The sequence below is a fragment of the Oreochromis niloticus genome, linkage group LG16, assembly GCF_001858045.2.
Source record: "Oreochromis niloticus isolate F11D_XX linkage group LG16, O_niloticus_UMD_NMBU, whole genome shotgun sequence".
Taxonomy (NCBI): Eukaryota; Metazoa; Chordata; class Actinopteri; order Cichliformes; family Cichlidae; genus Oreochromis; species Oreochromis niloticus.
This window is the reverse complement of record NC_031987.2, coordinates 33,185,811-33,210,028: the sequence shown is the minus strand read 5'-3', so window position 1 is coordinate 33,210,028 and position 24,218 is coordinate 33,185,811. Positions and strand designations below refer to the sequence as shown.

Here is a 24,218-nt window from a genome sequence, read left to right as displayed (position 1 = left end):
ATGTGTGCTTCTTTTTCAGTCAAGGTGCTTTTACAGCATCCACATTAGCTCGGGTGATAAAAATACAATGACCACACAGACAGGAAATGAACTTTAACATTCGAGGTTCTGTTCCAGCCTTTCTTATGCCGGGCTCACACTGTGCGATTTTTTCAGTCGCGCGATTCAGCTCCTGCTCAAACTGTACGATTGACTCGCAGGGGTTAGAAGTTCATAGGTCACGATGCAGGGTCTCACACTATACGGCCCGATGCTCTGATGCGACCTGAGTGCTCAAACTGTGCGTTCATAAAATGAAGGTTATAACAGAAATTCTGCCGCTGGCTCTGCCTCTCTGTCTTTCACTCACACAGACACGCACACCACCACCATCAACTTTATGAAAAACATTGATCAGGCAGCTGTGATTGAGCAGCAGTGTAGATCCAACTATTTTCACGGTTGTTGTGGTCGTGATAATTTTGTGAGGCCACATAGAAAAGGCTCGGGTGAGCTTTCCAAAGTTCTACAAGTTGTGCCTCCATCGCTTGTGTCCAGATCACACGCTGCACTGCCGTGCTGCGCCGTCTTTTTCGCTGACATTTGTGTTTGCGCGTGCGCAGTGTGAGAAGCTGCAGTGACACCCTCACGACGGTCGCGAGGATTTCAAACAGGTTTGAAATCCTCCCGACCAAGCGATTGATGATCGGGAGCTGGTCGTGAGGTGTTAATCGCTTCTCGTTACCCCACGTACACTACACGATACACGAGGCACGATGAAGGACAAACTCGGGCCGATTGCCAAAACGGTCGCACGACTCAAAAATCGGCTCAAAATGGGTCAAAAATCGCACAGTGTGAGCCCGGCATTAGATGACGTGAACCATCTCATGGACCTTCTTTTTTGTTTATTGCAAATCACTTGTACTTTATTTGAACAAATGTAGGGAGCTTCTGTGATGCATTTACTTCTCCGGTCTCGTGTTCCCGTCTTGTATTTCTAAAACCCAACTTCAGCGTTTGCTGCTCTCAGATGGAAACATCGGTGAATCTAAACATTCACAGATTTCATCAGGACATCTTTAAAGTCTTAAGTCTTTGTTGTTTTTATGTTTTAGATTTTAAAAAAACATCAACATTTTCTATTTTCAAATGAAAGCACAGTGGCATGGAAAGATATTTTTCTGCTGCTGCAGAAATTATTATCCCAGAATTATTCTGGGATTTTATGGTCAAACTTTGTGATTTTCTAACTGTGTGTGGAGTAACATGGAATCGTTCAGGATTAACAACACAAACTGTTTTTGATAGCAGACTCAGTCTGTCTTATAGCTCTCAGAGGTTACAGCCAGTTTTACAGACACATTTATTTTCATGTCTGTTTACGTGGTTTTTATGGATAAAGTTATTTTCAATAGTACAACTTTTCTTTGCTCTCCAGTTTAAATGCAGGAACTGGCAGGTTTTATTCAAACTCTCACAATTTAACACTCAATGCCCATGATGACCCATGTTTCCATGGAGACTGCTTCATATATGAACAGCTCTGAAAATCCGTTTTTTTTAAAGTAAAGTAGAACATGATCTCTCTCACTCTCTGTGTCTGTAAAAAAACCCCAGCAAACTGGTAATCACTTCTAAACAATGGGGATCGTTTATGGCTCCTTATCAGCTGTAACACCTGGATGTTAGAATCTCTTACAAGCTCCAGCCCCCAACCTGCAGGCCCTCGGTGTCTGACCTCTAACCCTCACTGCCATATGTCCCTCTGAGGCCCTTGTGCAGTAGTAGTAGTAGTAGTAGTAGTAGTATTAGAAGTAGTATTAGTACTAGTACTAGTATTGTGCAACAACCAGGCTTCAAGAGCGATCTCTCTTCTAGCTTGCAAATAATGAAAACATGTCACAGTTTTAACTACAAATCAGACATGTTGATAGGTAAAGGGTAGGTTTATTAATCCCACACTGGGGAAATTCTCATGTTCCAGCAGCTCAAGGGTCAGCGGGAAAAGGTGAATCAGAGATATATTAGAAAAATACAGAAATAAATAAATAGTGCACAAATTTAAAGCAAGCAAAAAACCTGTGCAAGAGTAATTACTACTGGTCTGTAAATGGTTGTTACATGCAGCAAATACACTCAGAGAAATGTAGCATATCAGCATAAAGCTGCCTGTAATTCCTGGTCAGTTCATGCAATAGTTATAAATAAAAGCTTCAGTTAACTCTTTTTTTCTCATTTAGAATTTCATAACAGGTTTATTTCTTAGATCTACTGATACGGGCAAAACATATTGCTTGTATAATTCTGTAGTCTGTCACACCTTCCCCTTTCCCTCCAGTACCACAACAGGGTGATTCCCAAAGTACAACTGAATAAACAGAGACTCTAAAGCCAGAAGAGGAAGATCCAGTTGGAAGATCAAAGATTACAAATTGTGTTTTTATAGTACATAGTAAACCATCTCCTCATCTTCTCAGCCTTGTTGTACCTTAGAAGTCAAATTATACATTAGCCATACTTCTAAAAACATTTTAAATTTCATTTCTAACTGTGGCTACGTCCACACTAATGCGTTTCGTTCGAAAACGCATCGTTTTCTCTCCGTTTTGGCCTCCGGTCCACACTGAGACGGCGTTTTCGCTGAAGGAAAATGCAGCGTTTTGAAAACGCTCTCAAAAACGCATACATTTGAAAACGGTGCTTTTGCAGTGTGGACAGCGAAAACAGAGACTTTGACACATTTTAGTCATGTGATGAGGTGAAGTAACCAATCAAACTAAGATAGCGGAGAGCATTATACAGCAGTTGTTTTGTTTGACAGCCTTATTAAAGATTAATATTTGTCTGTACGTGCTCCAGATAGCTTTTCTTCAAATTCTTTAATTCTCACTCGCTTTTGCAACTTTGTACTTTTGTGTTACTCGCAGCAACAACTCCACCTCATTGTTAGTCCATTTAAAAAACTCGGTGCTTTTCCTCAACATTTTGCAGCGACGTTTCAAAGAGCCGGAAAGTAAATAAACGGCAGACAGAAATGAGGCAGTTCGAATCGTCTTGCGTTTCACGCATGCGCAGGACTGGAACGTAAGCGTTTTCGCCGTTTCAATGTGGACGCGCAACTCTGTGAAAATGACTGAAAACGACAGTGTGGACGCAGAGCGTTTTCAGACGTGTACGCCGTTTTCAAATCTATCCGGGCTAGTGTGGACATAGCCTGAGATGCCAAGCTGCTATCAGAAATCTTATGCTCATCATGTATCCCCACTTTAAAAAACTTAAGGTGTCAAATCCACGACCCCAACATGGGGTCATTACACACGGGTAAGAAGTGCAAGTCACCCTTTACTGACACACTGTAAGTAAGTTTATGCTGCACAACACGGCTAACAGCCTCATGAAGAAGCATAATTTCCACTTCTGGATAAAGATGCGTCTATCCACAGCAGCCTCTGACCTGATGACCTTAGAGCTTGGGTAGAGGAATGAGGTTTCAGCAGGTCGGATAGAAAATGGGGAGTTTGACCATGCAGGGCCCTAAAAGTTAAAACCAACATTTTAAAGTGAAACCTAAAATTTACTGGCAAGGAAGTTGTTGTTTAACCATTGCTTGAAATCTGTCAGGCAATTACTTAAACAAGACGACTTATAAAGCTCAGAGACTTTGAAAGAACAGTATAACTGAATGTCATCAGCATAGAGATGATAGGAAATATTATTGTAATGCCTAATGATTTGGCCCAGGGGGGGAAATATAGAGTAAAAAACATGAAGTACAATGTGTTTAATAAGTTTAAAAGAGTGTTTGTATCATACATGGTTCAGTTTTACAAGCATCCTGTTTTATTGTGAAGAGCTCTGTAAGAAGAAGTGAATGTGGTTGTGATGGGTAGCAGGACTGAGAGATGTTGCGACGGAAAGTACGAGAAGATTTGTATGAACCAGATTATCTGCTCACTTTTGTTTTAGCATCCAGAGCACGCAACATCTTGTTGTTGTCCAACAACAACACTCTGCATTCCTTCACACATAAAACATGCCCTCCACCCTCTGGAAACATGAGACTACAGAGCCTATCGCAGCAGCATAAAAACCATGTCCATAATGACTCGAAGTTTGACATTGAAAAGACGTCCACCACAACCACATTTTAGCCCACACATGGAGGTCGTACAGACAACAACACTAGATGTTCAGTAGACACTGGAAAAAAAGATGTATCCTGGTATCCAAAACAACAATATTCAATTTCAATTCAGTTTTATTTATACAGCACCAAATCACAACAACAGTCGCCTCAAGGCGCTTTATATTGTAAGGTAGACCCTACAATAATACAGAGAAAAATCCAACAATCATATGACCCCCTATGAGCAAGCACTTTGGCGACAGTGGGAAGGAAAAACTCCCTTTTAACAGGAAGAAACCTCCAGCAGAACCAGGCTCAGGGAGGGGCGGGGCCATCTGCTGTGATTGGTTGGGGTGAAAGAAGGAAGACAGGATAAAGACATGCTGTGGAAGAGAGACAGAGATTAATAACAGATATGATTCAGTGCAGAGAGGTCTATTAACACATAGTGAGTGAAGAAGAAAAACTCAATGCATCATGGGAATCCCCGGCAGCCTACGTCTATTGCAGCATAACTAAGGGAGGATTCAGGGTCACCTGGTCCAGCCCTAACTATATGCTTTAGCAAAAAGGAAAGTTTGAAGCCTAATCTTGAAAGTAGAGATAGTGTCTGTCTCCTGAATCCAAACTGGAAGCTGGTTCCACAGAAGAGGGGCCTGAAAACTGAAGGCTCTGCCTCCCATATCAGCCAGCTCGCTCCATTTACCAGTCATAGCCCTGATTCTTTCCTCCTCCCTCCCACGTTTCCTTCTCTCTCTCTACCTCAAACATGTTTTCCTCTTCTCCTTCTACTCTGTCTTCAGTAACATAATTGCTCTCTGATGCAGCCATCAGAGTATGACTGATGTTGTCTAAAATGCTTTGAGTGTACAGGTAGAGCAGAAAAGTTCTATAAGAACCAGTCAATGTACCATCCTGCTGGTCAACAACGCCAGACATGGTTGTTGTCACGTTCAGTATGTTTATTTATTAAATGCCAACATCAGGAACATTTTAGATTGACATAAACTTTTCTCAGTTATCATCTGTCACTGTTGCTGTTTCAGGTTTGTAAACTCCTCCATGTGGGCAGTCTATGTGGGACTGACAGAGCAGCCGCTTCACGGGGCCCAGGCTTTGGCTGTTGAGAAAATCGTATACCATAATCGTTACCGACGAAAAGGACTCGGCTATGACATCGCACTGATGAAACTGGCCAAGCCACTTGAAGTTGATGGTATTAGTATCCTTCAACATCTCATTCACTACAACTTTTTCCTTAACAACACTCCCTAACACTCATATATTTATAGCCATACCTACAGCGTTCCAGGTATCTTCATTGGCAGACTCACAGGATGCAGTTCAATCCCCAGACCAGCCAGATTTACTACTTTTGTTATTCACATTCTTTGTAGTTTAGTAACTTTATTCTAAGAAAGGACTTTACTTCACATTCCTTTAAGTCACGTGTCGAACTCCAGGCCTCGAGGGCCGGTGTCCTGCAGGTTTAGATGTGTCCGTGATCCAACACAGCTGATTTAAATGGCTAAATGACCTCCTCAACATGTCTTGAAGTTCTGCAGAGGCCTGGTAATGAGCTAATCATTTTATTCAGGTGTGTTGACCCAGGGTGAGATCTAAAACCTGCACGACACCGGCCCTCGAGGCCTGGAGTCCGACACCCCTGCCGTAAGTGGATCTTTGTTAGAATCTTCAGCACATACTGTAAGTGAACAATGAGCATGACTACAAACACATTTCACTGCATACAACAGTAAATGCATCCTTATTAACATGGATTTTACTACATATAAAAGTGCATATCAGAACACATCCCACTTCAAATGGGTTCCCAGCAGTGACTCCACACTGAACACCAGTTGCCCCGTGCTGAGTTGGTGTATGTTCTCTATTTTTTTCTGTCTTGTACTTTTAGACCTATACACTGCACAGTGCACTGCATCAAAGATATTTCCGTGTCTGGCAAACTTAAAATAAGTGACAGCTATCTGATAATCTTCCTTTCAGTCCTGTTTAGGGATCTTTCACTCTCTTCCCTCCCTTCTGCTTTACTCTCTCTCCTAGGATCTTTCCTTCCTGACCTTGGAGTCCCATAGATCAGATTGTATGAATAAGTCCAACACTTTTCCCTGCAGGCTCTGTGCAGCCCATCTGCCTGCCCAGCCATGGAGAGGAGTTTAAGGAGGGCACCTTGTGCTGGATCTCTGGTTGGGGTGCAACAGAGGAAGATGGTGAGTGTAGACACCTAAAGCTTATTTTGTATTCTGTTTCAGCTGGGTGTTGTTTAGGGTGTTTTTGTGGGGATGCTGCTGCATTTATATGGTTGAAATTCTTCTTTTTAACAGGAGACACTAGTGTCGTTCTGCGCTCAGCTGTGGTGCCACTTATCTCCAACCAGAACTGCAACAGACCAGAGGTTTACAAGGGCTTAATCTCCTCCTGGATGATCTGTGCGGGATACCTGGATGGTGGAATTGACTCCTGTCAGGTACAGCTACAGGGAGTGCAGAATTATTAGGCAAGTTTTATTTTTGAGGAATAATTTTATTATTGAACAACAACCATGTTCTCAATGAACCCAAAAAAACTCATTAATATCAAAGCTGAATGTTTTTGGAAGTAGTTTTTAGTTTGTTTTTAGTTTTAGCTATTTTAGGGGGATATCTGTGTGTGCAGGTGACTATTACTGTGCATAATTATTAGGCAACTTAACAAAAAACAAATATATACCCATTTCAATGATTTATTTTTCCCAGTGAAACCAATATAACATCTCCACATTCACAAATATACATTTCTGACATTCAAAAACAAAACCAAAACAAATCAGCGACCAATATAGCCACCTTTCTTTGCAAGGACACTCAAAAGCCTGCCATCCATGGATTCTGTCAGTGTTTTGATCTGTTCACCATCAACATTGCGTGCAGCAGCAACCACAGCCTCCCAGACACTGTTCAGAGAGGTGTACTGTTTTCCCTCCTTGTAAATCTCACATTTGATGATGGACCACAGGTTCTCAATGGGGTTCAGATCAGGTGAACAAGGAGGCCATGTCATTAGTTTTTCTTCTTTTATACCCTTTCTTGCCAGCCACGCTGTGGAGTACTTGGACGCATGTGATGGAGCATTGTCCTGCATGAAAATCATGTTTTTCTTGAAGGATGCAGACTTCTTCCTGTACCACTGCTTGAAGAAGGTGTCTTCCAGAAACTGGCAGTAGGACTGGGAGTTGAGCTTGACTCCATCCTCAACCCGAAAAGGCCCCACAAGCTCATCTTTGATGATACCAGCCCAAACCAGTACTCCACCTCCACCTTGCTGGCGTCTGAGTGGGACTGGAGCTCTCTGCCCTTTACCAATCCAGCCACGGGCCCATCCATCTGGCCCATCAAGACTCACTCTCATTTCATCAGTCCATAAAACCTTAGAAAAATCAGTCTTGAGATATTTCTTGGCCCAGCCTTGACGTTTCAGCTTGTGTGTCTTGTTCAGTGGTGGTCGTCTTTCAGCCTTTCTTACCTTGGCCATGTCTCTGAGTATTGCACACCTTGTGCTTTTGGGCACTCCAGTGATGTTGCAGCTCTGAAATATGGCCAAACTGGTGGCAAGTGGCATCTTGGCAGCTGCACGCTTGACTTTTCTCAGTTCATGGGCAGTTATTTTGCGCCTTGGTTTTTCCACACGCTTCTTGCGACCCTGTTGACTATTTTGAATGAAACGCTTGATTGTTCGATGATCACGCTTCAGAAGCTTTGCAATTTTAAGACTGCTGCATCCCTCTGCAAGATATCTCACTATTTTTGACTTTTCTGAGCCTGTCAAGTCCTTCTTTTGACCCATTTTGCCAAAGGAAAGGAAGTTGCCTAATAATTATGCACACCTGATATAGGGTGTTGATGTCATTAGACCACACCCCTTCTCATTACAGAGATGCACATCACCTAATATGCTTAATTGGTAGTAGGCTTTCGAGCCTATACAGCTTGGAGTAAGACAACATGCATGAAGAGGATGATGTGGACAAAATACTCATTTGCCTAATAATTCTGCACTCCCTGTAGTTTCCTTTTGCATTAAAATGAGATACATTAGTTTTAGGGATTAGATGGAGCTGTGACAGAGGTGTCTGTGAGGTGGAGATGGGGAGGAGGTGGATTGCACAGATGAGAGTCTGAAAGAGAGAATGACAGAGAGCACAGATTTAAACCACTGTACGCGTTGAGACGCGTTGAAAACCAGTCGATCCGAGTCGAGTAGTGTCGATCCGTGGCAAGTCGACATGATTCGGTACTAATGGGAAAGGGGTGTATGTATGTTTTCACCTATCTGGTGTTTCCAGGGGGACAGCGGCGGTCCGCTTGCCTGTGAGGACTCGTCTGTGTGGAAGCTAGTTGGAGCAACCAGTTGGGGCATTGGCTGTGCTCACATAAACAAGCCGGGCGTTTACACCCGCATCACGTGCGCTCTCAGCTGGATCCACAAACAGATGGAGGTCAGTGAGAAAAACCTGTGTCCATATTTAAGGTCCTGATGTAGCACATCTTGAGTACTAATCCTGTGTGTCACATCCAGCAGACAGTGGCTATAGAGCTAAAAATGGATTCAGACTGATACATTATGAATGTAATATTACTATTAATGCACATGCAGCATTCTTTTGAGGCCCATCTACGAGTAACTGGTTTCAGTGTCTTTACACACACAGCGGCTTTAGTCCATGCGTTTTGATTAGATTGTGAACAGATACACAGCATTTTATTATACAAGGAAAATGCAGAAATGTATGCATCAGATGTCATATCCACATAACTTATTCAAAGTTTGTAACATGCACATACAAAGATGAAATTACTTCTCGTGGGAATAATTAAGATGCTATATTTAGAAACTAAATTGCTTTCATTGTGAAGTTTGAACACAAACAAGGAATTTGTTGTGGTGTCGTGGTGTAACCCCCCCCCCCCAAACAGAGGTACAGAGAGAAAATACATGGTATTTACATTATATCTAATAGATACATTTCTATGTAAATATTACAAATATGAAAAAGAAATACACACAAAGGGAATATATACTAACTACCTACAGATATAGAACACAAGTTAGAAATGAAGAAATATGTATATAAGGTACAGCATGATGTGCAAAGTGCCTTTACTGAATTCAGTCGCCAGCAATCTTCTTCACCCGTCTCAGTGTCCCGGAGGTGTACAGGTTTTGTAGGGAAGGCAGATTGCAGCCAATTAAAGTGGAAGTGGAAGGACTTCACTGTCTCCACTGGGCAGGCATGCAGTAAGATGGGATCGGAGGGGCTAGCTTCAACCCGAGGTCCACTACAAGCTCCACTGTTTTGGCAGCACTGAGCTCGTCATCTCCACCTGATATGAGCCTGATGATTATGTCTCATGCGCAAACTTCAGGTTTGTTGGACTGGTGATTGGAGGCTCAGTGGTGGGTGTACAGGGAGAATAGCAGAGGAGAAAGTACACAGCCCTGATGCACTGAAAATCTGAGACATGCCTGCCCAGTCTCATATGCTGCCTTCTGTCAGACAGGAAGTGCAGGTGGGAGCAGGAACAATCAGCTGGGGAGTTCGTCCTGCAGCAGAGGCGGGATGATTGTATTCAAAAGAGGTCCACATGAGGGTCAGTGATAGATTTGAGATGATACAGTACCAGAAGCTCAAATGTCTTCATGAGTACAGACCTCAGAGCAACAGTCATTAAGGTTTGTCATCCTTGGTGTTTAGGAACAGGGTTAACATTTGTGCAAATTCACAGGCTTTGGAAAGCCACAAGGATTTCAAATCTGCAGCCTGGTGTAAAGATAAATCTGCATGTTTTAAAACATATCGCATTTTATGTATATTAATAAGTGTCTCTGTACATTCCAGAAAGAAGAGGCTCTGAAAACAGGAAACTGAATCCCCCACAGTGACTTCTCACCAGACTATCTGCATGTCTCTGCATTTGGCAACAAGTACCTGTAAAGACAAACTGTACACATTATCACAGAGACACACAGTCGTGTTTGAAGGAGAACCTGACGGAAACAGAGTAACGAGACAGTGGACGGCAGAGTTAGGCATCATTTATTCCAAAATAGAAAGCTCTAAGGCAAAACAGACGAGCGAGAAGTACAAGAGAAAAGTGAATGCTTCATAAAAAGCTAGACAGAGGTGACAAACAGAGCTCAGCGAGGGCAACGTGTAGCCATTAAACCCTCAGGCTGAATCAAATGAACAAAGTTAACTTTACAAGAGGGATAAAAACCAGGTTACTGCAACTACTTACAAACAACTGTTTTACAGTACAGCATTACAGTTATTTAAACAAGAGGCACCCCAATATGTGCAGTAACGTCAAACTGATGGAGCTTTCAGATCCTTCACTGTGTGTGTGTGTGTGTGTGTGTGTGTGTGTGTGTGTGTGTGTGTGTGTGTGTGTGTAGTGGGGTGGGGAGTCATGGTCGCAGCTGCAGCCCTTGGGCTCATTCCTTCAGGAGGGCAATGACTCCAAGTTTCCAGCTGCTCTGTTTTCAATGCAACAGCATGTATGTAGCGTGTACATAAAATAAAAGCTAAATGCGTGCAAAAAGTCCACTGCTTCTTATTGATGGAGTTCGTAACCCCTCCTGATTGTGTGGTTAGCATAGTGTTCTGGATTGTGCATTTTAGAAAGTGACACCTACGCTACTACTGTAAAATGGTTAAAAGACATAATGTATGGTATACACATTGTGGGCCAAATTTGGAGCTGGATTAAACAAAGACGGGAACGCGGCAGTCGCTTTGCTGCTGGAGAGGGTTCCCGTGATACTGCAGTACACAAAGTAAAAATATGCTTTACGGAGCCACAAGTGTTCCACTGTTTAGTGTCTTTTTGGCCAATTTCTCCAAGGGTCATACTTCCTTTTTGTGCTTCTTGGTAAGATTTATTTTAGAAAAGAACACAGATAAGGCCTTGTTAATATTTTAAGCTTAAAACCAATTTAAATAGTAATTTTCATCAGCATTCAATTCCTTTTTCTGTTTTTTAGAAAACTTCAAAAGAACCCTGGAAAACAGGGTCACAGCATTTATTATGAATCTGTACATAAATATTTCTTACAAAACAGGAGAACACAAAAATGAAACCAAAAAAAACAAAACAATCAAAAACACTCATTTCATATTTTTGTATAGAAAAATAAGCATCTCTCCTCTAATTTACTTTTAATCTCTCCACCTGTGCTCCACTCTGCCTGCAGGGGGCAGTGTGAGCCATGGAGTCAGTCATAAGAGCACACACGTCTACTTAAAACACAAGCATGCAAAAGTCAAGACAAACCAGAGATACAAGAACAAGACAGAAGTGGTCTCATCCAAAACGACAATCTAGCTGGGAGCGGGGCGGGCGAAGGGGGGACAGGGGCGGGGCCAAAAAAAGTCAACATTTATTAACGGAGTATACAAACTTGTCTCAGGTGTTTTTAACACTTGGTTTTTTTCAGTTTGATTTCATCTTTTTGAGCTTAAATATACAAAAAGTGCACTCACCTACATCATTTATATAATAAAAAACTGTTTGCGAAATGACACTCCTGACATACACGTGCAGCAACAACCGCCGTTCAGCAGGGTGGAGGCTTGGAAGAGTGCAGGGTCCATCCCAGTGTGTCCTGTGCTCTGTGGAAATCAAACGGACGCACCTCTGTTCTGTCGAACTCATTTTGTGTGTCCTCTGCATGTGGGGGGGGGGCTTGTCCTCTACTGCAATGAGTTGCTATTGTCCAGGCCCAGCCCCGCCATGTCCGCGTCATTGTCCTCATCTCCGCTGTCCCCTGACTCGTCTTCACTGTGGCCTCCCAGCATCACCTGCTGTACTGCCAGCGTGGCACCGTCTGATGTCAGGCTCTGCAGACCCTCCACGTTCATCGTCACCATTGTACCTAAAATATTGAGACAGTTTTTTAAAAGCTTATTACCAAAGAAGGCAGAAGGAAAAAGCTGTGGCTGGAAACTCCTGACACGAGTCACCAACATGTCTCGTTGTTTTCCAGGAAATGACAAACGTTTACTTTGTGCGCTTTTATTCTGCTTTATCAACGAGTCATGTAAAACACTCATCCAGTATGATTTTACAGTTTTGTTTTTTGTTGAATTAAAATTGTATTTGTTTGAATCTGCCTTGCAGCCTTGAAATAAAAATGGTTTTTCCTCTCACTATATAAAGTAGAAGAGCTGCTGTGAACCTTCAGCATCTGCTTTATTTAAACTAAAACTGTATCAGACCAAGTTCACGTCTTTACTTAACAGTTCATCTGTTTAACTTCTGTAGTCCAGATGTTTTGCAGTGTAAAACAAACAGGGGTGGACAGAGCAGCTTACAAAGTTCGCTGTTCTTCATGCTGGAGCTTGTTGATCAGGTGGTTTGCTCAAGGACTCCTGCCAGCTTTTTCCTAGTAAAACTTCCTGTGGCAATCATAGCAACAGCACTGTTGTTTTGGATGCTGGAAAATCTTTTTTCTCTACTCCACCTGAGCGCACTGTCTCTGTAACAGTACCAACTGCCTCTGTGCTTTCCACATTAAACTACTTAATAGTGACACCTGAGTGCTACAGAGGTGTAGATTAAACAAAGCATTGAATCAAACAATTTGTGTCAAGGATTTTTAAAACAGTCAAGTTATGAAATGTTGCAGTCCTAGTCACATTGTCAGCAATTTGTTAAAAGCAGCAACATTTGTGATACAGTGATGACATTTGTTGCCAAACTAGAACAACAGAGTTTGTTAAAAGCAGCAGTAGTGGGCAGGAAGTCTGCTGGTATCACTACATTAACTAGTGTGTGTCTGTTTCTCTGCATTAACTCTAATATATGGGCCAAGTACAACAACAAAAGCATCTCGATACGGTGTTGTGCTGCCTACCATCAGGCATGGCAACTTGCTGCTGGGTCCCTCCTGCTGCGATGGAATCAGGCCAGAAGCGCTGCAGTGGCCGGTTTTGAGGCGTCTTTTTCTTGGCTTTGGGCGTCTCTGAAGAGCTGGCATCCAACATGGGCTGCAGGATCCGTCTCCGTGCATTTATAAACCTGCAGACACAGGGTGATGCTGGCTGTACACACCTTTGCACTTCAAACGCTAACAGGTGCTGATTAGGTTCACTGTCAGGTATGGACAGCTGGATTTTACACACCCTGACTTGAAGGACACTGTCTGATGTCCTGTACATATTAAATATACAGTAACCTCCTTAAACTTAAATAAAAAGGGACAATTCCTACCTGTACCTAAAGAAGTTGCAGTTATTAACTTAGGGGAAAGTTAAATATCGTCTTTTCTGTTTTGTTTTCATTAGGCAAAAAAGCAGAGAGGTCAAATGGCAAACTATGGGAACAAGTCAGAGTTTCATGAGTGAAAAGTGAAACAAGACGAGTGAAGAAGAAACCCTCAGCTGATCACAGGAAGCCCCCGCATAATTACCTGGCTGACCAATTATACTGCAACACTACTGCCATCACAAACATTACTGTAAATATGTAGTTATGTAGTTACTGTAGTATTTTCTTGGGCTACAGAACAACTCACCAGTTGTTGACCTGCAGAAGTGTCAGGTTTGTTTGAGTAGCAATCTGCTTCTTTTCATCCTCTGTGGGATACGGATGCTGCACAACAGAACAGGGAAGAAAGGCATCACTATTTTGTAAGGACTTGAGTTTTATACAGGCAGATGGTTTATGCACAAAGACTCACCCCGATGTGCTGGAAGAGCCATGAGCGCATGACATTCGTGGCATGTTTTGGAAGAACACCGCGCTTGTTCTTGGTTGAGTTGTCCTCATGACCAAAGAGGTTCAACTCCTGGTGAAACTGCAGCTGAAGCTGATTACACAGATGTTTGTTTAGCCATCTTTGAATTATCCCAACAGAATGAAAGGTTATGTTAAATTACAATACTGTTAATTCAGCTAACTTTTACTCTGCGTCCCATTTTACTTTTAAATACTGTAGGAACAAATGGTAAATGGTAAATGGACTGATTCTTATATAGCGCTTTTCTACTCTCCCGGAGTACTCAAAGCGCTCTATACAACATGCCTCATTCACCCATTCACACCCACTCATACAAGCACTTCTATACACAAGTGCAAACTAACTTGCATTCACACACATTCACACTCCGAGTATCCTTGGGCAAGATACTAACCCCAAGTTCACACTCCGAGTATCCTTGGGCAAGATACTAACCCCAAGTTGCCCTCCGATGCGGAGGGCAACTTGGGGTTAGTATCTTGCCCAAGGATACTCGGCATGCAGACTGGGAAAGCCAAGGATCGAACCACCGACCTTCCGATCAGTAGCTGATCTGCTCTACCACCTGAGCCACAGCCACCCCAACAACAAGTGGGAGCAGTAAAATTCAATGACTGATTTCACTTAATAGCATGCCACATAGACAGATGTACTACCTGATTGTTCTGGACGCGTATTGTCCCGGGAGACAGAGCCTGTGTTACCACCTGGCCCTGAGGAGTTACAACTGTGACTGGCTGGTACACAGTCCCGCCTGAAATACAAACACACAGTTTTCTAACCTGCTCAGCTGAGCGCAGAAGACTCGAAGAGTCCTATTGGTACATGCGAATATCTCGGCTACAGTCATTAGTGCAGTACCTGAGGAAGGGGTCGTACGCCAAGATGACATACCTGCGACCACCTGGGTGGGGTTGACAGCTGTCACGGTAACGTTTCCTTGCTGCAGGGCCGATGCTGGAACTACAATTTGACCCTGGGGACTAATGGTCCCTGATATGGAGCTGGGGGTCTGTGTAATAGAGCATGCATACATAAAGTAGGCACATGTATGTTTTCCATGCTGCTAACTCTTATAACGCCATTTTTAACGTATTCTCTTTTAACTGGCTAATATACCCCAGCAGGGGCACTGATCAGTGGTAGCTAACTCTTCACCTGGGGCGTTTGGTGGTGACGCCTGTAGTTCACCCACACTGCATACCTGAGACTTGGTGGGTGAGAAGCTCTGGGCCTGGCCTTGTACAGGCGAGTATGGGCTTCCTGGGTCACCACTCAGCAGAGTCTCACTGTTCATCTTAGTCTTGAGGCAGGCGATGTAGCGACTGCAAAAGTCCTTGCACAGGTCGCTCACCTTCTCCAGCTCCAGCAGATGGATCCGCAGCACCTGGATGGCTTTCACCATCTTCAGATAGAACAAACGGAAAGAGAGTTCTTGGGCTCAACATCTTTCGGTTTAACAAATATTTACCTGAGGGCCTTTCAGGGAGGTCAAAGGTCACAGCACAGAATCTCCAAGTCAGACTCGACCGCTCAATAATACCCACTGTGGCATCATTTTCACAAGGAATTCTAATTAACTGGTAGAAACCGATGAACAAGCAATACAGCACGATGCCACCCTGTGAAGATTTAATTACTACTTATTTATTGTAGCATGAATGGTCATGATGTCTTTCTCAGTAGGAAAGTAGACCTAAAAGTCTAAAATTTATGCCCTCCTTCACATTTCCAAAGCCATCCCGTGGACCGTCTTTAACGGGCTGATTCTGCCCCCGCAGTCGTTTACTGTCACAAACAACAAGTCTGTGGGCTTCTACTGTTGCTGGCCCTTCAGTCAGCTGCAGAGAAAAGTGAAATCAACATACAAAGAGCTGAAGTGACAACAATGAAAAGTGTCCACCAAAGCCTTTCATGCTGTTCTTGATGATCTTTTATTATAGTTTACTTTTTGTGATTTGTGTTCACCTTCTGTCACTCCTGTTCTTTTCAACCAATCGATATAGCAATCCCTGTTGAGCTTCAAGTTGTTGGTTATTTGAAAGACAATATGCAAGCGTGTTTGTATAGGTTACATACCCCTCTGCATGTACACAAACATAAATGCTGTGAAATAGGGTTTAGCCTTCTGAAGCAACAATGTCTCACCAAGTTGTCAAGTTCAGGGTCTTCACTGAAGAAAGGTTTCCCCTCCTTCTCTTGATTACGGACAAAATTCTCGATGTCCACATCAAAGCTTGCTGAGGTGATGCATTCAGAGCTCAGCGTGGACTGCTCACACTTCTCAAACAGCAGGGCCAACAGAGGGAACAGAGGATGCCTGAGAAAGGTGCACACACACACACACACACAGAAAAAGGATCACTTCAGGCTTCAGGCAGCAGGGTTGCATGTCTAATCTGCTGACAACATGTAATTAGGACAACATTTGGAATAAATAATCATGTCTATGCAGGTTTTCATGTATTAAAGATTTGACTTCAGCTCAGGAAGTTAGTTTGGAGGTGAGGATGAAGAGAAAAAGAGGCGTGACAGAGAGCAGTGGTGGAGAAGGAAGACTACAGAGGAAGATGATTGAAAAATGCATGTGCAAACTTTTTTCATATATAGTTTGATTTAATTTAAATTAAACAGCTTGCATACACTGTTACTGTTGAGAATGTCTGATTTTCTATTTCTATTTAAACAAACACAAACACACACGCACTCCTACCGATATATGGATGCTTTGTCAGCATCCATGGGTGTCTGTGGCTCTGTTGGTGCCGGGCTGGGCACCTCTCCCAACGTACCCTCCATAAACTTCTGCTCCGAATCACTGTCTACCTTTATGACGCCTTGCATCTGCAGGGAAGGTGAGAACACACAAGAAACAGACAATTACAGCATGGAGCGTTCAAGAGCAAGACGCCATGTGACAACATGTGGCTTAAGGGCTAAATACTGAACTTCATTTCAATAGCACTCCTTTTAAAGTCATAAGCACTTTTCAAGCATAAAGACTATTTTCTGAGATCAACAAGTTACTCACAAATGACTACAGAAAGCCTGGACAACCTGACAGCTCCCCAAAGAGTGTCTACTGCCCCCTGGTGTCAGGCTGCAGTACAGGCCATAAAGCCCACCCTCTCCATGTTAGCAAATGGGGCAGGGCTCAAAGAAAAACAAAAGAAGTTCACCTCAGATTACTAGTACTAGTACTGCCATTAATAGTAGTTGTCATCATGTTGATTTGGGTTCAAAGAGTCACCTTTCTTAGAAGTTTGATTAGCAGCAACAGTTAGAGAAACTTGGGTGTATCTGGAGGCAGAGTTTAGATACTGAGAGAAGGTCTACTGTTTACTTTCCATAACCACAGCCTGCTGTTTCAAACTGACAATAAGGTGTTCTGCAGTAAACTGGACTAACAGAAAGAACCTGAAGTGCTTTTCTACAACATGCCTCATTCACCCAGTCGCACACATTAATTCAACATTTACACACAGTATCTTCAGTGTCAGTTCAGTGTCTTTGAGACTTTGGCATGCAGACTGGAGCAGCCAGCGATCAAACCACAAACCTTCCAACCTGCTCCACCTTCTGAGCCCAGACACCCTGCAGGTGTATGACTAAGCTGGTGACCCTGTTTGGTAAATGAATAAACTGTTAAACTGCCAATAAGGCAGACTTCAATCATCCAAATCAATAAACGACACCAAACAAGAGTCAATAGAAGAATATGCTGTTTGGAAGATTTGGTGAGTTTTGGATGCTGTAATACACACCATGTTTGGAAGTCAAACACCCCAAAAACACCAAACCGACAGTGAAGTTTGGAGGTGAGAACATCATGGTGTGGGGCCATTTTTCAGCACACGGCACTCACACACTTCATATATCTGAAGGAAGGATGAATGGAAAAATGTACCAACATTCCTGATAAAAATCAACTGCAATCTACTAGGATGATGAAGATGTAACGAACGAGGATGTTTTAGCAAAACCGTGATCCCCAAAACACAGCCAAGGAAACTCAGTTGGTTTCAGAGAAAGAAAATACAGGCCCAGCCAATCACACGACCTGAATCCAATTTAAAGATCCATGGAAAGAACTCATGCTTATTTTAGTGCTCTATATAAAGCTTTGTTTTTTAACAAAGAATTTGCATGTCAGCTGTCATCAGAACTGCAGACTGCAAAATATATAAGACGTTCCGAACCAAAGTGTGTCAGGATAATGGAAGGATGATTCTTTGATTACAGGAGTTGCTCGCAGATTTCAGCACCACCCACTGACTGACAAATCATCCAATATGTCTACTCTTTATGCATTCATTCATTCATTTATTTAACCCTGGAGCAAATTTATAGTAACTCTAAAAATGACCTGATTAAAAAAAGAACAAAGGCTAAACTGCCAGATTATTTACTGTCAGTGAAAACTGCAGCTATCTTATGCTGGGCATACGCTGTGCAATTTTTTTCAGTGGCGTTATTCAGCTCCTGCTCAAACTGTACGATTGACTCGCAGGGGTTAGAAGTTCGTAGGTCACGATGCAGGGTCTCACTGCTCGCACTGTGCGTCCATAACATGAAGGTTATAACACAAAATCTGTCTCTCGCTCTCCCTCTCTGTCTTTCACACACACACACACCACCACCATCAACTTTGCTAAATTGCTCATGAAAAATATTGATCAGGCAGCTGTGATTGAGCAGCAATGACCATCCAACTATTTTCACGGTTGTTGTGGTCGTGATAATTTTGTGAGGCCACATCGAAAAGGCTCAGATGAGCTTTCCAAAGTTCTACAAGTTGTGCCTCCATCGCTTGTGTCCAGATCACATGCTGCACTACTGTGCTGCTCCATTTTTTCACCTTCATTTCTGTGTTTGCACGTGCGCAGTGTGAGCGGCTGCGGTGACCCTCACGACGGCCGACAGGATTTCAAACAGGTTTGATTTTCTTATGACCAAACGATTGATGATCGGGAGCTGATCGTGAGGTGTTAATCGCTTCTTGTTACCCCATGTATACTGGGGCACACGATGAAGGCAAAACTCAGGCCGATCACCAAAACGGTCGCACGACTGAAGAATCGGCTCAAAATGGGCCAAAAATCGCACAGTGTAAGCCCAGCATTACTGAGGAAGTTCATGAAGGAAAGTCAAACGTATTATATATCCATGTAATTGGTATCATATGTACCATTATCCTCTTTACCTTTAGGGGCATAAACAGTAACTCAGTTTGGGATCTAAGAAAACTGATGATGTCAGCCGTGCTCAGCTTCTGTACATATTAGGGCAACACCTCTCTGATTACTATACATTTAGATTTTTAATAATTTTCTTAATAATTTTCGAACTTAATGTAACACTATTGTGTAAAAGTCCAGAAACACTGTACACTGTTTAAGTGCTGGGTTTCTCCACCTTTTAGGCCTACGGTGGAGATCTGAAGATTTCCCTTTGAAGGAGCTGATGATGAAGCCTGATCCCTGTGATGAACCTCAGTCCTGATGTTTCTAACATGATGTCTGCCTGTGGGTCAAACGAAAATCTGGCACAGGACAGCTGTGTTGAAAGAATAGGAGGAAGTTTCTACAAACCACTGGACCCAAGAATCCAGACCCAGCTTGGCTCTGGCAGTCTCCCTCACTTGTTTTTGCCTGAGTAAATGCAGCTGTTGATTTAAAAATAAACGAACTACTACTACTCTGGTACATGTTGTTAAATGAAAAGAAAAAAATTATACTTCGAGGAAACATTCTGCTGATGTGTTTTTAAATGTAAGATCCAATTGAAAGTTTCCATGTTTCCGGGTTTCAGAGTGCTCGGGGAGTCTCCAGTTCTCTTTATGTTAAAATCTCAAAAGGCAACATTTAATTTTTACATAATTACAGTAACGCTGTCTCTGAGGTGTGTATGCAGCTGTCATTTCTCTTGTCTAAAATCAGGGTAACAAAGCTACACTGACTAATTAGTCAAACATCTCGACTATGAGAGCAACACTGGTGCATAACAACAAGTGTGTGTGCTAACTGCAAATCCAGCTAACACGTTAGCAAGGATGAAGGAGGATGTTGTTAGATGTTGTATACAACTATAGTATGGTAAGATGTGTGCCTTTTAATTAAACCAGCGTGGCTCTATTTAACTAAATTTCCTGAGTCGTGAGGAGGAGCAGTAAAACCACCAGCAGGGATGTTAAAACTGAACAACCCTGGCTACATAAAAAGTGCATGGGATATGCTCCTGTTTACATCCTGTGGGGCTGTAGACAGGAGATCAACAACTCCTCCACTAAGAGTCACTACTGCACAGACTGACTCCTGAAGTACAAGATGGCAGCCCTCATAAGTGGGAAATGTTGGCTTCATTTTTGTACATCATGGATAGTCACATTTTTGAGATCATGTATTTCGATGACATCATGTTACTTGGAAGATAACTGCTGTGTATCTGTGGCAGATAGAATCACTTCAGTCTATTTCAGCATAACATTTCCCACACTCAGCAGACAAGCTGTACTATTGTTCAACAGGCTTTGGTGTGAACAGTAAACAGTAGTATAGTTTTTTTCATGAGCACTATTTTGTGGGTTTACATCACTTCCTCTGAGCCTCTCTGCTGATAGGAGACACATTAAAGTGTAAACTCAACCCCATTAAATGAACAGAGTAACAATAAAAAATATATTTTTAAAGAAACATAAAATGGAAAACGCTAACAGATAGTTTCTGATGTTTAATCCCAGCTGCCTCTGTCATGTATCCAACTTTGTGCTTCACGTTTACAATGCATTATGGGTTATTTATGTCAGTCCAGTGTCCTCCTGTGTTTGCTTTTGACAACATTCCCTGAAGTAGCACTAAGCATACTCCTGGGTGGATACATATTAAGAACTGCACATAATCTAAATGCCACTATTTTACCTGACATTGTTTTGCAGGCACCAGAGTTTGCCAATGACTGCACCGAATGTGCGTGGGATGTACAATTTTATCTTGTTTATGATTACTGTAGCACTGTCCACCTGATATAATGTTAACTGAGTGGTGAAAGAGACAGATCAGCACAATGATGTGTTGCCTGTCCTGCTGTGTGCTGAGGTGCTTATATGCATCTCAGCACACAGCAGGACAGGCAACACATCAGAGTGTTTAGTTCCCATAAAGAGAAAATAAGATGATAATGACTGATTTGGTTCTTCCATTCCCTTTGCTAACATCTCTATACTTTGTTCAAACAAACTGTTAAAAGAAATGGGAAGCTATTAAGATTCATGATATTCTGAAATATTTTTTTTAAGTCCCCAGTGCATAGGGTCATGAGGGCAGGACCCTCACGATCCAGTAAGTGATGCAATACAATCTAACTGAAACACTACCATCTCTGGTGTCCAGAGAATAACAACTGAGAATACACTCTCCCAACTTCCATACGCCTGTGTTAACAGACCTCTCTGCACCGAGTCATACTTGTTATTAATCTCTGTCTCGCTTCCATAGCATGTCTTTATCCTGTCTTCCTTCTCTCACCCCAACCGGTCGCAGCAGATGGCCCCGCCCCTCCCTGAGCCTGGTTCTGCCGGAGGTTTCTTCCTGTTAAAAAGGAGTTTTCCTTCCCACTGTCGCCAAAGTGCTTGCCCACAGGGGGTCATATGATTGTTGGGTTTTTATCTGTATTATTGTAGGGTCTACCTTACAATATAAAGCGCCTTGAGGCGACTGTAGTTGTGATTTGGCGCTATATAAATAAAATTGAATTGAATTGAAATGTGAGCACAGGCTCTGCAAAATACTTTCACTGAGCAAAGTCTTTCTCCCTTTTTACACTGTGCCTGCCTACCGGCAACACACAGTCCCTTCGAGGAGCACAAATCCCATCCCCAACCATGTGACTGCAGCCAACAATGACTTAGATTGAACACAAATAGACCAAAAATGATTGCCTGCGTAGGGAGGAACATTTCTTCTTAGTCATAGTTCATTCTTAGCTCTCAACACCCACAAATTTCGGCACCTAAATAAAGATGTTTTTAAGTATTTTACAAATATGCATACAGATAAACACTAGGAGGAAATGAGGCTTACAATGCATCACTGATGTCTCCCATACTGAGTTTCAGAGACAAGCTCACAGTGTCAAGATTGGGTTCCAGTGTTACATGCACCAAGTGTTCACGTTATTCTGCTACCAAGGCTGACTTATCACCACTAAAAATAAATTATTAGGCAAAGAGTCCAGAACACTCAAAGTTGTAGCCTGGAATGTTTAGACGTCCCAATTACAAACAGTATCCTGTCTTGCTGTTGTGCTTAATTCTCTTTAGTTAACTAGTATTTCCAAAGAGCAGACTATAGCTCCCTGCAGGTCCAAGCAAAGTTTGTCCCTCTCACCCACCTGCTGCTCTCCCTTTGGGTACTTATCTATGGAGACTGAGTGGGCTGCCATCACGTTCACTGCAGATGCTGCAAACACTGGGGCATTATAGAGTGCAGGGACTGGTGGCCAACCTACACAGTACACACAGTTTCAGTTAGACTGCCTCAGGTGTATGCATATAAGCTTCAAATGACAGAACTGTTCTGATTTCACTATGAAACTATTATCAGTGTTACTGGCTTTGTTAGTTAGGCTGGCATTACTACGGTAAAATACAGAAGTATGGACATAATACTGTTCTCCTTTGTAACACCAAGATGAAAAATGTATACAAAAGTCAGTATTAGAACAGAACTGACAAGGTGCTAATGATATAATCGAATGTTGTGTCCGTAAGCGCTAGAAGCGAGTGCACACTGCGGGGTCCAGCGTTACTCTTCTTTGCATATAGCTTATCCAGCTCACCTCTAAAAGCCAAGAAGAGGCTGGTATCATCTAAGGGGTGTTGTACAAATAATAATGCTGGTGTTATGTTAGCGTGTCTTGCAATTGATGTTAACACACCCACCACGGTTTAGCCTTTAGCTCGTGTTAGCTGTGGCAACCGTGGCGGCAAGGGGACATTAAAGTGAAATAAATCCTTTGGGCTAATATTAGCCTACTCTCCTATAACCCGACTAACGTTACTCGTAAACAAAGCAGCCCGACTGGAAAAACGGTCGTTTTCGTACAACTAACAATTATCCAGTAACATTAACGCCACATTTGCGCTAGTTCACGAAGCCAACCTAGGCTTCAGTCAAATAGGCAACCATATGGCCGAGCTAACGTCTTCGACGTAGCTAAGTATTAACTTCAAAGTGTATTCGTGCTGGTAGTGCAACCAAAAGGCAAAGCGCCATATTTAGCGAAGGCAATCGCGGCCAAAAAACAAGCTAGCTAACCAATCTAGCCAGGTACAGAAAAAGACCCTCCTGCGGATTGATACGAAGTAAGCCATTTTACCAAATAATAAGACCGCGTCGGTCGCTTAACAGTATGCATTTTAAATTAAATTATATTTCTTGTCAGCTATATGGAATAATTGGGCAGCAAAGACATTATTAAGTATTGGATTGCTAGCCCGGTTGATCCTAAATTCCTCCCCTTTTCAGTCAATCAATCATGCGGGGACAGCTGCCCTCTACTTCCCCTCCCCTACGTGGTAAAGTGTTGGGCCTCGTTTCTAGCGCTCGCCCTTTGCTTTTCCACAATCCTCCTCAGCCCCCAAAACGCCGACATATTTTTTAACCCCCCCTCCCATGTATACAGTTTTTTTTATCCTTCACAGAGCTCTGCCGCTTCTGTTTCCCCTAAAAAACATCCTCTGCTGCCCTGACTAAGTCCGCGCTCCTCGCCCCGGGACATTTTTGCGTGCGGCCCAGATTGTTTGATTGATAGGGAACGGAAAAAGAGGGACTTTGAGTGACAGCTTACCTGAGTGCCAATCTTCGTCACACTGACAAGCGGCTGCAGCAATCGGGACCCGCAGTTGTCGCGTTACGTCATCGCGCAAGGGCACGCAGGGGCGCAGGACTCATGATTATGTATTAGGTGGGCGGAGACATGACGTCCTGCCTGCGAGTCCTTCTGCGCCCTGCTGTTTTTTTGTCTTAGCAAAAGCTTCCCTCGCTTTATACTTTGTTCCTTTATGTACACACACATCTTCTAATCATCAACATACTAATGCGTGAAACACAGACTGCTGAGTGCTTATTCCTAAACGAATGCGTCTGGGTAATTTGAACATTATGTGCATGCAGGCATGCTAAAGGAGTCAAAATTGTAATCATTAAAATAGAACCACAGATAAACCACTTGCACACTCAGCTCTATTCAAATGATGCCCCTAAGGCAGAAAAGCATGATAAAAGAACTGTTTGATCTTTCCCATTTCTTT

The 24,218-nt window shown here is 42.8% G+C and overlaps 2 protein-coding genes and 1 long non-coding RNA gene across 7 annotated transcripts in view; 1 reads left to right on the top strand and 2 right to left on the bottom strand.

The window, feature by feature from the left end:
* The window catches only part of tmprss3a (transmembrane serine protease 3a), a 28,324-nt gene extending 18,037 nt beyond the window's left edge, over positions 1–10,287 (top strand). The window contains exons 10-14 of the mRNA XM_019353019.2: positions 5,155–5,324; positions 6,247–6,342; positions 6,457–6,599; positions 8,454–8,606; positions 10,008–10,287. Of these exons, the coding sequence (XP_019208564.2) occupies positions 5,155–5,324; positions 6,247–6,342; positions 6,457–6,599; positions 8,454–8,606; positions 10,008–10,037 (592 nt within the window). The 3' untranslated portion in view covers positions 10,038–10,287. The remainder of the gene's footprint in view (positions 1–5,154; positions 5,325–6,246; positions 6,343–6,456; positions 6,600–8,453; positions 8,607–10,007) is intronic.
* Positions 5,007–5,611, bottom strand: LOC112844173 (uncharacterized). Its single transcript, XR_003216824.1, has 2 exons — positions 5,407–5,611; positions 5,007–5,228 (listed from the first exon to the last, which is right to left on the bottom strand). It is a non-coding gene; the product is annotated as an uncharacterized LOC112844173 (long non-coding RNA).
* Positions 10,288–10,343: 56 nt separating the features above from the next.
* pknox1.1 (pbx/knotted 1 homeobox 1.1) lies at positions 10,344–23,896 on the bottom strand. Of its 5 annotated transcripts, none has more exons than XM_013264692.3 (11): positions 23,756–23,893; positions 22,298–22,410; positions 16,623–16,753; positions 16,058–16,229; positions 15,114–15,314; positions 14,771–14,921; positions 14,566–14,663; positions 13,850–13,978; positions 13,685–13,761; positions 13,025–13,188; positions 10,344–12,043 (listed from the first exon to the last, which is right to left on the bottom strand). In XM_013264692.3, the coding sequence occupies exons 2-11, from the start codon at positions 22,346–22,348 to the stop codon at positions 11,862–11,864; spliced, it is 1,356 nt and encodes a 451-aa protein (XP_013120146.1). In that variant the 5' UTR covers positions 22,349–22,410; positions 23,756–23,893; the 3' UTR covers positions 10,344–11,861. The 5 variants fall into 5 exon arrangements, with proteins under 5 accessions (XP_013120146.1, XP_005460965.1, XP_025759748.1 ...); XM_005460908.4 differs by having other exon boundaries at positions 14,804–14,921; XM_025903963.1 differs by lacking the exon at positions 23,756–23,893 and adding an exon at positions 22,745–22,841.
* Between the last annotated feature and the right edge of the window lie 322 nt (positions 23,897–24,218).

Excerpts from the sequence above, each read along its gene's own strand:
- pknox1.1 (XM_013264692.3), bottom strand. The coding sequence starts at position 22,348 with ATGGCAGCCCACTCAGTCTCCATAGATAAGTACCCAAAGGGAGAGCAG. Across the intron at positions 16,754-22,297 it reads ACCCAAAGGGAGAGCAGCAG|ATGCAAGGCGTCATAAAGGT; the intron begins GTGGGTGAGAGG and ends CCTTCCCTGCAG. Across the intron at positions 12,044-13,024 it reads GCAAGTTGCCATGCCTGATG|GTACAATGGTGACGATGAAC; the intron begins GTAGGCAGCACA and ends TCAATATTTTAG.